General features: G+C 41.3%; 2 protein-coding genes across 2 annotated transcripts; both read right to left on the minus strand.

Annotated features, from left to right (window-relative positions):
• Window positions 1–464: 464 nt before the first annotated feature.
• Window positions 465–1,016, minus strand: LOC137156536 (interferon kappa-like). The gene has a single exon (XM_067553439.1). It carries the CDS (start codon window positions 1,014–1,016, stop codon window positions 465–467), a length of 552 nt encoding a protein of 183 aa, XP_067409540.1.
• Window positions 1,017–7,141: 6,125 nt separating this feature from the next.
• On the minus strand, window positions 7,142–10,103 carry LOC137156537 (interferon epsilon-like). The gene is made up of 2 exons (XM_067553440.1): window positions 9,473–10,103; window positions 7,142–8,068 (listed from the first exon to the last, which is right to left on the minus strand). The coding sequence occupies exon 1, from the start codon at window positions 10,047–10,049 to the stop codon at window positions 9,474–9,476; it is 576 nt and encodes a 191-aa protein (XP_067409541.1). The 5' UTR covers window positions 10,050–10,103; the 3' UTR covers window positions 7,142–8,068; window position 9,473.
• Between the last annotated feature and the right edge of the window lie 5,938 nt (window positions 10,104–16,041).

The following is a 16,041-nucleotide window of genomic DNA, read 5'->3' on the forward strand; positions in this document are numbered from 1 at the left end:
ATTAGCAGAAAAATATCATTTATTTTATTTTTAATCCAAATAATTGATTTACATGATTCTTGGAAAAGTCATGGCTTGGTGGTTCCTTCAAAATTAAAAGATATATTGTATGTAGGTGAAATGGGAACCAAAATTAATGGCACACTTTTCTCAGAAGGGAACATAATGACAGTAAACGTAATTGCCACAAAATCATCAATTCTTTCCTATGCAGTTATACTTCCTGAAAAATTATATAGGTTATTTTGTGGTCAGTTTGCAATTATTTGTTTAATAAAGAAAGTTTTATTGTTTATAAATATTTCTTTGCATTAATTTAAATGCAACAATACATAAATGGCAACGTATAAATAATAGGAAAACAGTGAAATTTAACTAGAAGCATTTTCACAATATAGGTAGATAATTTAAAATACATTCATTTTTTTTTTCTGATTCCAGTTCTCAGGCCAAATGTGTGTACCTTAGTTTCTAAGCCTTCTTATAACTTTGTCAATAAACTGAAGACATCTCCTCACTTCCAGGCGGATGATCTCCCAGGAACACAGGCTATACTGCTTGTCTTTTAGAAAATTATCTATCTTTTGGAAGTATTTTTTCAGTTTCAGTCTAGTCCTTGAATATATATTTTTATTCTCCATCTTCTCTCTCAGACATGCCTCCAGATGTTCAATTTGCTGATTAAGTCCATTTAGGAATCTTTCAAGAGATCTTCCATCCCAGGCAGCTAAGGTTAGATTTTTGGTAAAGATATAGAAGATCTGTTGCAGGATCTCCTGGATTTCCACCTTAGCATCCTCTTTCTGTCTGGACTTTAGAAACTGCTCAGGGAACTTGAAATGCATTTTCTCATTTTGACATTGCTGAGGAAAATGCTGACCCATTTTGTCCAGAAGCTGTAAATTTCCCTTGATCATTTTGCTGTGCGGGAGGAGAAGAATATTACAATCCAGAGTTGAGAGTTTGGTTGTGCATAGCAGCACAAGGCTAATTTGCAGCAAACAAAAAGTGGTCATGATAATGATGTCTTACACTTCTCGACTGAGTATAAATTCAGACAGACAAACTGGAATCTTTTGAAGACCTTTTGTATATGCCTGAATTTTTCTTCCATATCTGTAAACTTAATTATTCTGTAGGAGAGGTTTTCTTACATCATTTTTGGTTTCCAAGGATTTTCCCCTAAGTATGTTTTTGAAACTTACCACTTTCACTTTCTGTTTAATGACTTCATTGTCTTGTACCAGTTCCCTTTTTCTTTTGATCAGAATATGAAGATATAGTATCTCCCTTAAATCATCCAGTCCAGGGTTCTCAACCTGTTTCTTTCTGAGCCCCGCACCACGCCCCTTCATCCCCCCGCCCAGTGTGGTATAAACATTTCATGGCTCACCTGTGCCATAACAACAGTTCTTCTCCATATCCAGTAGATTAAAACCCAGGGCCGGCGTTAGTGGGTAGCAAGCAGGACAATTGCCCAGGGCCCTACGCCACGGGGGACCACAGCAAAGCTAAGTTACTCAGGCTTCAGCATCAGCCCTGGGCAGCAGAGCTCGGACATCGGCTTCAACCCCGGGTGGCAGAGCTCGAGCTTTGGCTTGCTGCTCTGGGCCCCAGCGAGTCTAACGTCAGCCCTGTCCTCTGGTTTATTTTGGCAGACCCCCTGAAACCTGTTTGCGGCCCCCCAGGGGCCCTAGATCCCCAGTTGAGAACTGCTGATCTAATCCATCCCCCTATAGCATCAAAGAAGATTAGGGTTGGAAGGACCTCAGGAGGTCGTCTAGCCCAACCCCCTGCTCAAAGCAGGACCAGCCCCAACTAAATCATGCCAGCCAGGGCTTTTGTAAAAACCTCTATGGATGGAGATTCCACCACCTCCCTAGGTAACCCATTCCAGTGCTTCACCACCCTCCTAGTGAAAAAGCTTTTCCTTATATCCAACCTAGACCTCCCCACTGCAACTTGGGACCATTGCTCCTAGATCTGTCATCTGCCACCAGTGAAAACGGCCTAGCTCCATCCTCCCTGGAAACCCCCTTCGGGTAATTGAAGGCCGCTGTCAAATTCTGCCAATTCTCTATTGTAAACTTGCTCAGGATTTATAGAAATCACAAAGAAGTGCCAGATTCATTATTGGAAATGTCATTAGTTCTTTGTATTTTAGCACTGGAAGAGCTTGTTTAAATACATTTATAATGTTATTGCTTTCCTTTTGGGACAGGAATACTAATTAGCAGGTCTTGCTCTTCCTGAAATTCAGTTGAGTAGTCTCTCCCTTAGCTCCCCATCTGTAAAACTGGTGTATTTCTTTTCTCCTAATCTTTGCTTTGTTCAATCTGATGTGAGAAAGTAGGACTAAGAGGGAAAGTAGATAGGGTTGCTGTTTAGGAATTTGTATACTAAGCCTGTGGGAATGTCATTGATATTAGGATCTTGATACGTAATGCTCAATTTTAGGTTTCTTCCACTGTTTTCCTTCCTTTTTATTATCTCCTGTGCTAGTTTCTGGTCACCTCCCACTAGCTAAACTGAGTTGGGCTGGCTTGACTCTTGAATGGGAGAGAGTACTCATCTTGCTCCCACTCTCTGTGAAGCTTTCAAAGAATATTTCAGAGCTTCAGGAGTGATATGAATAATGTAGCAATATCTGAAGGCCTATTTTTGCAGGCAAATTCATGTTGACTTCAGTGGAAGTTTTGCCTGCTTAGGCACCTCTGTGGTAGGCCATCTGCGTTTTGAACCATGCAGAGCATGGTGTTGGGGGGGCAGGCTTTTACATAAAACATATAACACAGGTCTTTAATGTCCTATATTATTTTTATACTATGTCTGATGTATTTAAATGTTGTGTTATTTTCACTGTACACAGTGTTTGATAGGAATCTTTAATTGTGATTTGTGCGTGAAGGTCCTGCAGGATTATAATCTTGGAAACTCTTTGGTTATAAGGCAAACAACCAATCAGAGTGTCTTCTGAAACAAGGGAATATGACTGTTCATTATTTTTAGGATCTCAAAGATAAGTGATGTATAGCACTTGGTTTATCAAGGCCATGAAAGCTAGGCCAGTGGCTCTATGTTACTCCCGTTCTTCCCTTCTTCTCTTTACAGAGAAAAATCTCAATTTTAAACCTACACAAAGAATTCTAAAAATATTCGTATTGAGAATCATTTCTCTTATAAGTGTTCCAAAATCTTCATCTGTTTACCTTTCATGAAAACATGTATAGTTGGGAAAGGCTTTGGTTATTTCTAACCTCATAGTTCCACTTAAAAGTGAAAAACATTGTTTATTCCTTAAATGCTTGTTATGGTATAGAGTCCCCTCGTGATGTTCCTTTGCAAATGTTTTGTATCTAAATGAAAACTTCTAACACAACTTGCTGATATCATTATGTGAATAGTGAGATTTTATGTACCACTATAAAAAGAAATGACCATGTTGTCACTGTTTAAGAAGCCATGAGTATAAAATTATTTACATTAACTGGGGAATTAGTCATCAGGCAGTACTTAACTAACTCTCTTACCATGCTTAAAGACAGGAAGCACCTCTGAGAATTGTTAAGAGAAAATGTCTTCTTTGATTGTCATTTAAGTTTAAAGACTGTCTTAAGAGTCTTAAGTTTTAGAAAGACTTTAAAGTTGACAGGCTTTTATATAGAAAAAAGGAGTCATTTGGACTCATTTGAAACATACGGTAATTTCAACTCCTATTAAAAACGGAGTGAACTAAAGGGATACCTCAGCAAATGAACTAAATAAAAGTTAGAGTTTTAGCATCAATGATGTTCTGAGAATTTTATTGTCACAAAGACAAATGGAAGATGACTGTAAAGTTAAAGTAGATTTACAGTAGATGCTACATTAGTGTGCATTAGTAGATTGGGCATGGGCTGAAGAAGCTACCGTGACCATTCTATTAAGGTGTTGAGTCAATGAAAAGGTGACAGCAGCTGATATTTCAATCCAGCCAAGCCTTGAAAGAGTTGTCTTCCCACGTCAGATAGACTATGAACAGAAAAAAGTGTAATTCTCTCTAAATTTAGCACTTCTTTCACTACTAAGTGCAGCTTGGTGTAACACAGTGAACACAACTGGAGTGCATGCAGATAATTTCTAGTGACTGTTGCTGGCTGGAGGGAGGAAGAGTTAAGGTTGCATTGTCATGTACCTTAATTGTGTATTTCCTTGTTTTCAGAAGTTTACTTTGAAATACAGTAACACTTCATTTCCTGGGTTTGAGTGTCATAGAATTCAACATTCTGGAAGAGTGTTCTGCACAGGATAACCTTCACTGGTGCATTAACAAAGTTTCTTTGTCAGTGAATTTCCTAGTTTTTTTTTTTTTAACAGAAAAAAGTGTTTTTTGTAGAAGTGAGTGGTCATTTAGGCAGTTATAATTATCACACAGGTTTGCAGTTGAGACACTACTGCGGCTAGGTAATAACACTTGACATTTATAGCGCCTTTTAGCAGTAGATGATCAGTATAAAGTATTTTACAAAGGATTATTAGCACCATTTTGCAGATGGGGAAACGGAATCACATAACTGTAATGTGACGTGGTCATGCAGCAGGCCAGTGTAGAGCTAAGTGTAAAACCTAAGTCTCCTGCGTCCCAGTCCAGTGCTTGCTCCACTAGCAATTGCTATGTGTATGTAAGTGTTCCTCTCCCTCTTGTATGCTTTTATAGTAGAATGGAGCTAATGGTTGTGCTTTAAAATGGCTGGAGTGTGTCGTTGCTAATAGGGCCAGTGAGAGATATCACAGACATGGGCTATGTCCCAAAATCATGACAGTTTTATTAGATAGCAGTTACAGTAATTTTAAACACCTGAGAGAAGACTTGTGTGTCAGTCTCCTTCACCACCTTCTCCCCTCCATTCTCCACAACACACAGTCCCCTGCCAGTTCATCCTCTCCTGCCTGTCCTATTACCATTAGAGTGTGAAAAGTTGTTCTTTACTGTTTGGCACCCTCTGCTGTTACTTACTCATATCCAAGCAGCAGTTGACTGGAAGGTTGCACATTTCCTTGGTCATGTAGACTGAACTGTACACTGAGCCAGGCTTTATGCCCCTACTACTCACCCACTCAAACAAACTTCAAGCCCTAGAGGGGCATGACCCCTCAATCCCAGCACACTTGGGCGGGAGGGGGAGAGGAAGAGGGCCTCGGAGCCCCTTAAAGGGCAGGCCCCTCCAGATCCTAGCATACACACAGGAGGGGATGATGTGCTGTTGGTCAGGGGAGGGCCTGTCAACCCAATGTCCCACTCATGCCTTCCCCCTGACCTGAATTGCCCTAATTCCTCTCCCTTATCACATATTCCCATTTAGTCCCTCTCCATAATATCTTGCCACAGTCCTCATCCCTCTCCCTCCGCCCCTTCCCAGAAATCATTTGCATGCGTAATTTATTTTCTTTTTGAAAATAATTTGAGCACTTTCTGAATTATCTGCTGTGCTCAGATTACGATTACCCCATTAAAAACAACCCTCCCACCCCCAAACCACAAGGCAGATTGACGCAACATGCCTACAAGTCTTCCTCAGACTTTTGCCACGGGTAGATTTCGAAGCTGTATTGCTACAGCTCAGGTTCAGTGGCCACATAACGTCCCCTTGAACCACAGAGGTCATGTAAAAATATGTTTCCCTAAAAACCCTCTTGTTTAGGCTTTCTGAACAACTGCATTGTAAACCATTTAGAGAGACAAGGTGGGTGAGGTAATATCTTTTATTGGACCAACTTCTGTTGAGGAGAGGGAGAAGTTTTCGAGCTTACACAGAGCTCTTCTTCAAGTCTGGGAAACTAACTCAAAGTCACTGTTAAATGCCAGGTTTGAACAGATTGTTTAGCATAAGCCGTTAACACATATTTCAAGGGACCATTCAAGGTGAAGTGGCCCAGTATCATCCCCCTATTTGACACACATCAATCCTGAACTGGAAACTTTTTAAAGTCACATTTTCAACATCCCAAGAGGCTGTGAGAGCCATGTACTTGCTGGGTAAATGGTGAACAGCTGAGATCACTTGTGCGGTGGGGGTGATCAGAGCCATAGTTTGAGCCCAGGTTTGGTGCAAAAAAAGAAAAAAGTATGGGAACTCCCTTGCTCCATTGACCCCAAATCTGGATCACTAAACCCGACCCCACAAGACATACTAAACGTCAAGGCTGTCCAAGTAAGCATGTAGAGTTTAGAGTAGTCCTTTAAACAAGAAGGGCTTCTCACTCTTAATTATAGCAGAGCTGGTGCTCTGCTATAATTAATAAAAAATAATTGTGAATATTTTGCTGGTCGTTGATTGTGGTGTCCCCTAAGGAAGAGTGAGAACCTTATGTAACTAAATTAGTGTGGGTGGGTGGAGGGATACACATCTCTGGATTGGCACTGAGATATATTTTCTAAGATTTGGCCTACCAGTTCTTGTTTCTCTAGTCTTTAATTTTTTAGTATACTTTGCGATCATTACTGTACTTAGTTCTCAACACGTTACAACATCCCTTTCCACCCTGCACTAGGTCTGTTAATTCTAGTGTCCTGAATAAATTTTCAACTGGATACTGACAGTATTCTTCTTTTCCTTTCCTAAATTGTTGTTTATAGTGTTGCTATATTCTTTAAAGGAACTGCTATGTTCCATTCCAGAGAGAGTTGCTGGAGTGTTCTTTTATTTCTCTTCCCTAACTGGAAGAGTAGTTAGTTATGGCCTAATCCTAGTACTTTATTTACATGAGTAGTCTCATTAAAATCCCACGTGATTTAAGCAAGTGGGATTTGGCCCTTCATATTTATTTTGATGGGATAGTAGCAAGAGATGAATCCTTGTAGCTTCTCCAAAATCCAAACAGCTAGTAAGTCAAGTAGGAATAAATCAAAGGCAATGACCTCAAGTGATTGTTTTGGGTCCAATCTTGCATTTAATTTACTGGGTATTCTAGGAATGCAGAATCAGACCCTATACTGCTAAGAATAAATCCAAAATTGCGTCAGAGTCACTGAACTTGTTGCAAAATGATATGGTTGTGTGGTAAATACATAAATCAGCTGCTGCCACTGCTTATTTTGAGTAACTATCACAACTGCAGTAGTTTTCTCTTGTAAAAATAATTTTATTTTTAAATAGTGTGATAATAAATAAGATTTCAAACATACAAATACTTTTGCAAACAAAGTAAAGTAACCAAAGTGTTTTCACAGTTTAGGAAGCAAAAGTAATAGTTTTAAATAATAATAAAGTATTTAGATAATTTATACAAAGTTAGTTTGTTTGATCCAGGACCTGATATTTATATCAGACTTTAAGCCTTCTGATGATGTTGAATGTGTTGATAATTTAACCTTGTTTCTGTTCAGAATATTTTGCAGGCACATGGGCTGTATTGATTGCCTTCTGGGAAATAGTTGTTTGGACTGTTTTATGAAATATCAGTGTCAGGGTAAAGCCTTAGATCCACAAACTTCCTGAGTAGAATTTTTCTCCAAATCTGCATCGGAATGTGTCTCCATGTTGTTCATTTTGGCATGTCTTTATGGAATTATCATTCCAGGCAGCTTGGGTAAGATTTTTATTAAAGACATTGAAGATCTGATGTGGGATCTCTTGGACTGTCATCTTAGCATTTGCACCAGACACATAGCTGTCAAGTTCAAGTAGTCTTACACTCCTTGTCTGTTGTTAAACTGTTGACTGTAAAGTCTTTTGCAGACTCAATATTTTTCATCCATGTCTCTGAATTGGTTTATGTCCATGTCTTATCACTTTCATTTTTTTTATAACAACAAAGTGGTTCCCACTGCTGCCCTTGCCATTTTTCCTCTTTCTTGAATTTTAAGAAGTGAATAAAGCATTTCAAAATACAATGAAAGCCACATTTCATAATACAGAACACGTGGAGAGTGTATGTTATCTGTCTGTTGCTTAATTCAAAAGGCAGAAACTTTTCACTTGATAAATCACTATTGGATTCTTAGGCAACTGAGAAACGTGAGATTCTGCGGCAGGATATTTCATTCAGTTGTCCTGGTATCTGTAGTTGAAGTACTGACCGTTCCAAGCTGGAATGAAGAGGGAAATGATTCAAACACACAGCCCATTTCTAAACAGACCTCTAACGAACGTTCTCAGAAATGAGCATCTACTAAGATTAATACAGGAAAGTTCCGAAGTTAAAGGTGCTCTTGTTATATATGAACCTAAGCAATGTAAGATTTATTGGCTCTGTGTAGCCACACAGAATAAGAGCAGAAAAATTCTGCTTATCCCCTTCAACCTGCCCCTGACTCACTCTTTAACCGGAGTCACTTATGTAGCTATAATGCAATATGGGCATGGAATATTCACTCCAGATGACACTTCTATTTAGGACAACAAAGTTGAGGAAGATTGTTTAGAGGGACCTTGTTCTCCTCTCCATCCCTCCAACTATAGGAAATAATTATATTCCTGGATATTTATTTCTTTATATATAATACACACATGATATATATAAAATGTATAAGATGTATGTGTGTATATTTGTTAAGTGAAAAGGGATTTGTTCTTCTTGAGTTGCAACGCTATGTAGAACACACAGAAAAACATAGCTTATGAATTTTGAAGCCTGTAAGGATTACTGAAAATTCATACCTTTTAACGTAAAAAGGGACACTTTTTTAGAATCTATTAATGTCTAGTCCCACCAGTGCTAGAAGCAAATGGCCGATGCCCCATTTGAAAACTTAGTTTCTCTTTCCTGGTTAAAAGGTTCTGCCCAGAAAGTGCCAAGCACCCACTCTCTGAAAGTTGGGTCTTTTTAATGTCAAGTTGGGTATCGGAAAACTGAGAGACCCGAAATCACTAGGTGCTTAAACAAAAACAAAACCCCACCACCTTGACCAGGTTTGTAGGCCTGATCAGTTGTATCAAGTCTGACTTTCAAACTGTCATCTGTCCAGGACTGAATGTGATTGCCTTGGGCTTCAAGTTAGTGTAATTTTTTGGTGTGTGTGTGGGAGCGGAGAGGGCATTTGTGGGGGGAAGTATACATTTTGAGGGTAGAGAGGAAGGAAACATTTTTTGGCAGGCTTTTCAAAAAATGTAAAGGTAGCTGTATGAAGCTGTTAGGAGGTTGCAATATTTGAAATATTACCAGTAGAGATGGATTAGCAGGCAGGGTTCAGGTGAGGTTGTCAAGGGGCCTGAAATAGAATGTATCACCTAGATATTATCACAACATGGTTCATGGCATCTTATATATAGAAAAATAGATTGACATAGCATTACAAATCCAGTGGTGTGAATTTACAGCACCTACACAGTAGAGGAAGGTAATAGCCTGATCTTGGTACTATTGAAGTCAAGAGTTTAGCCAATGATTTATATGGGAAGAGAACCCTAAATATATTAAATTCCAATTCAAGTCTTTTGGGTTGAAATATTGTATGAAATAAGTTATTCCAAGGATAATATTTATACTTTACCTTAGTTTTGAAGCCTTTTTATCAGCTGGTCAACAAACAAAAGACATCTTCCCATTTCCAAGCGGATGGTCTCCCAGGCACACAAACTATATTGTTTTTCTTTCAGGAAGTCCCCAATTTTTTTGAAGTATTTCTTTAATTTCAACATGGGAGACAGGAGTTTCTCATTGCCCAAATAGGGTGTCTTATTCTCCATCTCTGAATGCAAACATTTCTCCAGCTGCTCAGTTTGCTGGTGAAGTCCATTTTGGAATAACTCTATGAAACTCCTGTCCCAGGCAGCTTGCGTGAGATTTTTGCTGAAGATATAGAAGATCTGTTGGAGAATCTCCTGTATTACCACCTTGGCATTCTCCTTCTGGGACTCTCTGGGCCTGAGAGCTTTCTGGGGGAACTCAAAGTTCCTATTTTCATTGAGACATTGCAGAGGAAATTGTCCACCCATTTTGTTCAGAAGCTCTAAGCTTTCTGTGTTCACTTTGTTCTGTTGGAAGTGAAGCAGATTACAGTCTAGAGAATAGATTTCAGTGGAGAACAGCAGCACAAGGCAAATGTGCAGCAAACACATGGTAGTCATGATGTCCTCTTTCACTACTGTGTGCGCAATGTGTAAATTCTTATCTCCAAGGCAGAGTCTTTCATAGATGTGTTTTTCATCCATGTCTGTGATTTAAATATACTGTAGGAGAAGTTCTTTCATCACTTTCTGCATCTCATGGTTTCCCTCCTTGAAGCTAATTAGACAGAAAGTGAAAATAACTTCTTTTTCTTTTTTATGGAAGTAAGCAAATTACAAAGATTGTACTATAAATGCACACATCTATGTCATTAGTAATATTTGACTATATAAATGCTAGTATGTATAATATACTAAATATGGTGTTCTGCAGCAGATTTCAGTCTGTTCTGAAATTATTCAAATATTAGACTTGATTTTTATAGAGATGTTATCTACTGGTATTACATCTAGACCTGAAGTGGATCGTATGTGTCACTGCACTTCAATTTAAAGTTGTCTTGTGTTGTAACTGTCACTCCTGTACATGTGATATATACAAATACAGGTATCTTTACTGTAATGGTTACTAATTCAATGAGCTAAGCAGACACACAGACTGCTGTTTGAAGGGGCACTTGACTTAGAGAAATGTACTGCTCATGAAGTTTCCCCAAGGTTTATTTGGATCTTCTAAAGATAGATAGTAGTTAAGCCCACAACTATTTGTTCAGGAAAGAGTGAAAACTCAATCATAACTGTCTCAGTATTACACTAACTTGCTTTCAAAGTTATGTCTTTTTAATTTCATCTGGTTACCAAATTGCAAACACACTCGAGATGTAGGGAAATGTATTGGGCTCAGAGCAAGCTGATGGAGTATTGTGATGGTGGGCATATTACAGCTAGAAAGGAAACTTCTGAAATATTGTCTGTTCCCCCTGAACTGACTCTTATAGCATTACTAGAGGGATAATCTTTATTGTACTATAATTCCTTAACTGAAATGCATTCAGACAGACATGAGTAAACTGATTATACAGTATAAAATAACCCCCCTTTTTTATTAGACAGTATGAAATGTAAGTAAGTAAGGGGGAGATTAATTTCATACATTATAATCAGTTTTCTCATGACTGTCTGAATTCATTCCATGTCTTTGGTCCTTGCACGTTTGCCAGCAGACTATAGCATTCCTCTCTCCTGTGGGGTTCTGCACTTTTCAGGGTACTACTGCTTGGCCTTTGGGATCTGTTGCACCCTTTCCCCCTTGGCCTCTCTGGCTGGGAAATTTCCTCCCTTGCTCTGGAAGAGTCTCCCCAACTGCTTCTTCAAGAACAGTGCTTGACCTTTCCATACTTAAAGCATTCAGGTCCATCCAACAGCATTCTTCCACTTCTGGTCTGATTTGCCCACTCCCCTCCCCGTGCCCAGGAATCAGGCTACCACCTGGGATGTTCAAACTCTATGTCCTAGTTTCCTACACAGCAAACAGGAGCTGTGGGCATTACTCTCTTGCTGATGATGGTAGGCTCCTGCCACTGCTGCTGATTCTGCTAGGCTGCCCACAGCACTTGCTGCCTCTGCTGATTCTGCAGAAGTTGCAAGAGGGCAGCCTGGGTCTGCTGTTGTCATACCAGGGACGACAGTATCTCCTCCATCTTGCTCCCCATTGCTGCCACCATTGCCCTCCTTGATGGCACGTGATGTTACAGATCCTGCTGACTAGGCCAGTCACAGAGCTGACCATCCCCTCATGACCAGGGGTCACACTCTAGGCAGCCTGCCTCAATTTCTCCTCTTCAGGGTCTACTGAAATGCCACACCCCCAGTCCAAGGTTAACTTAAAACATTGTCCTCCTAAATATATTGGACCCCTGTCCTTACAGCATCTGGCTCTCCAGGCCCCAACCCCCATTTAATGTCTTTCTTCCCTTAGATAGGGAGTCCCCAGCCCACCTTCCCAGAGCTGGCTCCTAACTCAGTCTCTGCTCCCAAGGTTTACCTGGCTGGAGCTCAGCCTTCCAGCTCTGACTTCCAAACTCCTGGCATCAGGGTCTTCCCCGCTGGAGCTTCTCTCTCTCTTTGCCATTTCCTGAGCTCACCAGACCTTCCTGCTGCTCTTATTATAGACTCGCCTGATCTCTCTCAGGTGTGCCTCCTCAGTAACTAGGGTTGGTGGGCCCCAGGTCTCTATCCCTTAAGGAGCAAGCCACCCTATTACAGGCATCTTTGTACTGAAGAAATCTGTAGCCTGTGTATGGTCACATCTGCTCACCTTAGTAACATACATTTTTCTACTACTTTGTTACTATTAGCTCTTCAGAACCAAGCACAGCTATATAAGAGCAAGCTGGATTTTATTGATTTGTTTAGTGTCACTAGAATTAACCAGTTCTCAAGTGCAGGGTTCAAGAAAGGGATGTTCTGGACTAAGATGCCCTAAGGAATCTTTTACAGCCAGAAGACTCCAGGACTGATTTTGCAGGGCTGTAAATTAGGAAAACACATCTTATCTTTTAAACTGAGCAATTTGATATTGGAGTCATTAAGGCACAATAAATATGGATTCACAGAATGCCATTTTTAAAGCAGCCCTTTTCAGGGTAGTGCTTCTTTTTAAACTGTAAAGGATTTTTTTGGTTATATTTTTGTGCAATCTACTGTAACAAGTTGCTTCCTTCACTTCCATTACTACCTATATTTGAGAGAGTGGGAGAAATAGGGATATATCAAGTGTGGCAAACCAGTGAGTGACTCCTGATTTGTGGGGAAGGAAGCTTTGTCAGTGAATGAGTATTCCCTCCACTCCCAACTTCCAAAACCCTCCCCGCAAAAAACCCAACACATCAATCTCGAGATATAGTTTCAAGCAAACTGAAAAGCACAGTTAACGTGAGATGTCAAAAAAATGTTTATCGATAGAGGAAGCAAGAAGCAATGGGCAAAGGACATTGAGAAACTGGAACATTCATCACTGTCATAGATGCCAGACCTGAGAAATTTGTGTTCCTGAAGATAAGGTATAATTGTAGAATATAAACTTTGCCTTGCTGGATCTTTTGTCAAGTTTAAAATTTAGGAATCTAGCAGATTAAGTCTATTAAATATGCTAATAAAAGACCCACACAGATGAATAGAGGTTATAATGGGATTTAAAGGAATTGGTTGTGATAAATCATACAGTCTGTTTTTTTTTTTTTTAAATTACTTGTATTAATACTAACCTCTTTGATTATCAAAACTCACCATTTTAAAGACCTAATTTACTTTTCTTTATTTATGCTGGATGTTTCACTTTTACATTTCACTCATGTTGGACAGAGAAACTTGATCAGCCTCATTTCCTGGAGCTGTTTCACTTTCTGTTTTCATGTCCTAGGCCAATGCTGATTTGTTGGAGTTTCCATCACTGGAGGGGAGGTTGTTAATTCAAAAAAGAAAAGTATTTTCTGTTAAATTAATAGAACATTTCTGTTCACAAATGTTAATAAGTCTGTCTTGCTCCATTTATTTGTATTAATAAATCCTCTACAGGCCTTATTTAAACAGTCTAAAATTGGGTTCAAAGCTGTTTCGCTATCTGTAAGAAAAATAGCTGATTGAACATCTGATGTATCAGGGACTCAACACAGTCTGTGGCTATGCACCACAAACTCCCATTATCTTTAGTGGCTGCTCAGGGAGTGTATCCCATGGATGGCTCAAGTATTATGTACAGATACAAACACTTAAAAAAAAACAAATGTAATGTCGAAAAAAAAAAAAAAAAGGCCAATGTGTCAACTTAAACAAAGGCCAAATATATATATATTGTGGCAAGGGAGGCCTATTTGGCCCTGTGAGTCTGCGTTCTCTTTGGCTATGCTGGTGGTGTGGCTGGGTGGGAGCGGGGGGGCCTGGTCCCGCCTTCTACCCCGGGTCACAACCCAGGGACCCTGCGAGGAGTAGCCTCAAATGGCTTATTTCATGAGCTACTATCTTCCCTGGGTCACTTGTCTGTGGCCCCCCTGCTTGCGGTCCACTTCCAGGAATCGGGTAAGTGGGTTTCCCCCTTGCTTGAGTCTCTCTGTCCAGTTGTCTGAGCAGCGCTGATCCTCCTTCAGGCCTTTGGGGCCTGCGTCCCCTGGCCCTGCCTGGATGGGCTTCTCCCTAATTCCCGTGGCTTGGTGCTGTGGCAGCAGCAACACTAGCTCCAAGCCTTGTAGCAGCTCTACTCCACATTGCTCTGCTCCTTCACCCAACTCCCTCTCAGCTGCACCTGTCTGCCTGAAACAGAGGCTTTTACCTTCTGTGGCAAGCTACTTAATTGGCCTCAGGTGACCCGATTGACCTGGAGTAACCCTGGCTGTATTACCCAGGGAACAGGGATTTGTTAAGCCTGGGGCTGATATATATGCCTTCCAGCACCCTCCTATAGCCATCAGGTCTGGCCCTGTCACACATCCCGCCCCTCTGCTCAGTTCCACCAGGTTGGGCAACTTGGGACATCATGCAGTGAACGTGGGACAGGCCATCGGCATTCCCATGGTGACTGCCCGCCCGGTGTTGTATGGTGAACCGGAAGGGTTGGAGGGACAAGAACCACCTGGTTACCCATGCATTTTTCTCCTTGTTATTATGCATCCACTGGAGGGGAGCGTGATCAGTCACGAGGGTAAAGTGGCGTCCCAGCAGGTAGTAGCGGAGTGCTTCCATAGCCCACTTGACGGCGAGGCACTCCCTTTCTACAACTGCATACCTCCGTTCCCTCGGGAGGAGTTTTCTGCTGAGGTACATTACTGGGTGTTCTTCGTCTCCTGCCATCTGCAATAGGACTGCACCCATCCCACCTCAGAGGCATCAGTCTGCAGGATGAATTCTTTTGTAAAGTCAGGGGCGAGGAGTATGCGGTCACTGCAGAAGACTGTTCGTAAGTCTGTAAAGGCTCCTTCTGCCGCAGGTGGTCCATCCTACCATGTCTGGCCCCGGGCCTTTATCAGGTCCGTCAGGGGGCTGGCTCTGGAGGCAAAATGTGGGATGGATAACTGGTAGTACCCACCACATGTAAAAATGCTCGGATCTGCTTCTTTTAGTTAGGCCAGGGCCAATTCTGGATAGCCTCCAGGTTGTTTAGTTGGGGTCTCACTATGCCCCTCCCTATGATGTATCCGAGGTATCTAGCCTTGGCTAGACCTATGGCACACTTGGTGGGATTTGCGGTGAGGCTGGCCTGCCTCAGGGTGTTCAATACCCCTTCTACCTTCCTCAGGTGTGTTTCCCAGTCTGGGGTGTGAATAACTGTCGTCCAGATATGCGGCTGCATAGTCAGCATGGGAGCGCAACAGCTTATCCATTAGACACTGAAAGGTGGCTGAGGACCCATATAGTCCAAAGGAGAGGACAGTATACTGGAACAACCCGTCTGGTGTAGAGAACGCGGTCTTTTCCTTTGCCTATTTGGCTAGAGGGATCTGCCAATATCCTTTGGTCAAATCAAGGGTAGATAGGAACTGGGCCTTGCCCAGTCAGTCCACAAGCTCATCTATACGGGGCATGGGGTATGCATCGAACTGAGAAACCTTGTTTAGCCGGCGAAAGTCGTTGCAGAACCTTGTAGTGCTGTCAGGCTTAGACACTAGCACGATTAGGCTAGACCACTGACTATGGGATTCTTCTATGACCCCCAGATCCAACATTTTTTTGATCTCAACCCTAATTTCCTTGTTCTTGGTCTTGGTTAGTCAGTAGGGCCTCATTGTAATCCTGGCTCCGGGGTTTGTAATAATGTGGTGAACAACCTCCATTGTTTGACCTGGCCTAGTCGTGAAGACATCCTGGTTCCGGGCTACCATTTCTGACGCCTCAGCCTTTTGGTTTGGTGTTAGGTCCGGGGATATCTTCACTTGTTCAAGGGGTTCCAAGTCCTGGGTTAAGGTCATACATACTTCCTGGGCCTTCCAGGGCTTTAATAAGTTGATATGATAGCTCTGTTCTTGCTTTTGGCACCCTGGTTGTCATACCTTATAGTTGGTTTCCCCCAGAGGCTTGACCACTTCATAGGGTCCCTGCCACTGGGCCAACAGCTTGCTTT

The sequence above is a fragment of the Emydura macquarii genome, unplaced genomic scaffold, assembly GCF_026122565.2.
Source record: "Emydura macquarii macquarii isolate MOO-44397 ecotype Brisbane River unplaced genomic scaffold, CSIRO-AGI_Emac_v2 contig_1451, whole genome shotgun sequence".
NCBI lineage: Eukaryota > Metazoa > Chordata > Testudines > Chelidae > Emydura > Emydura macquarii.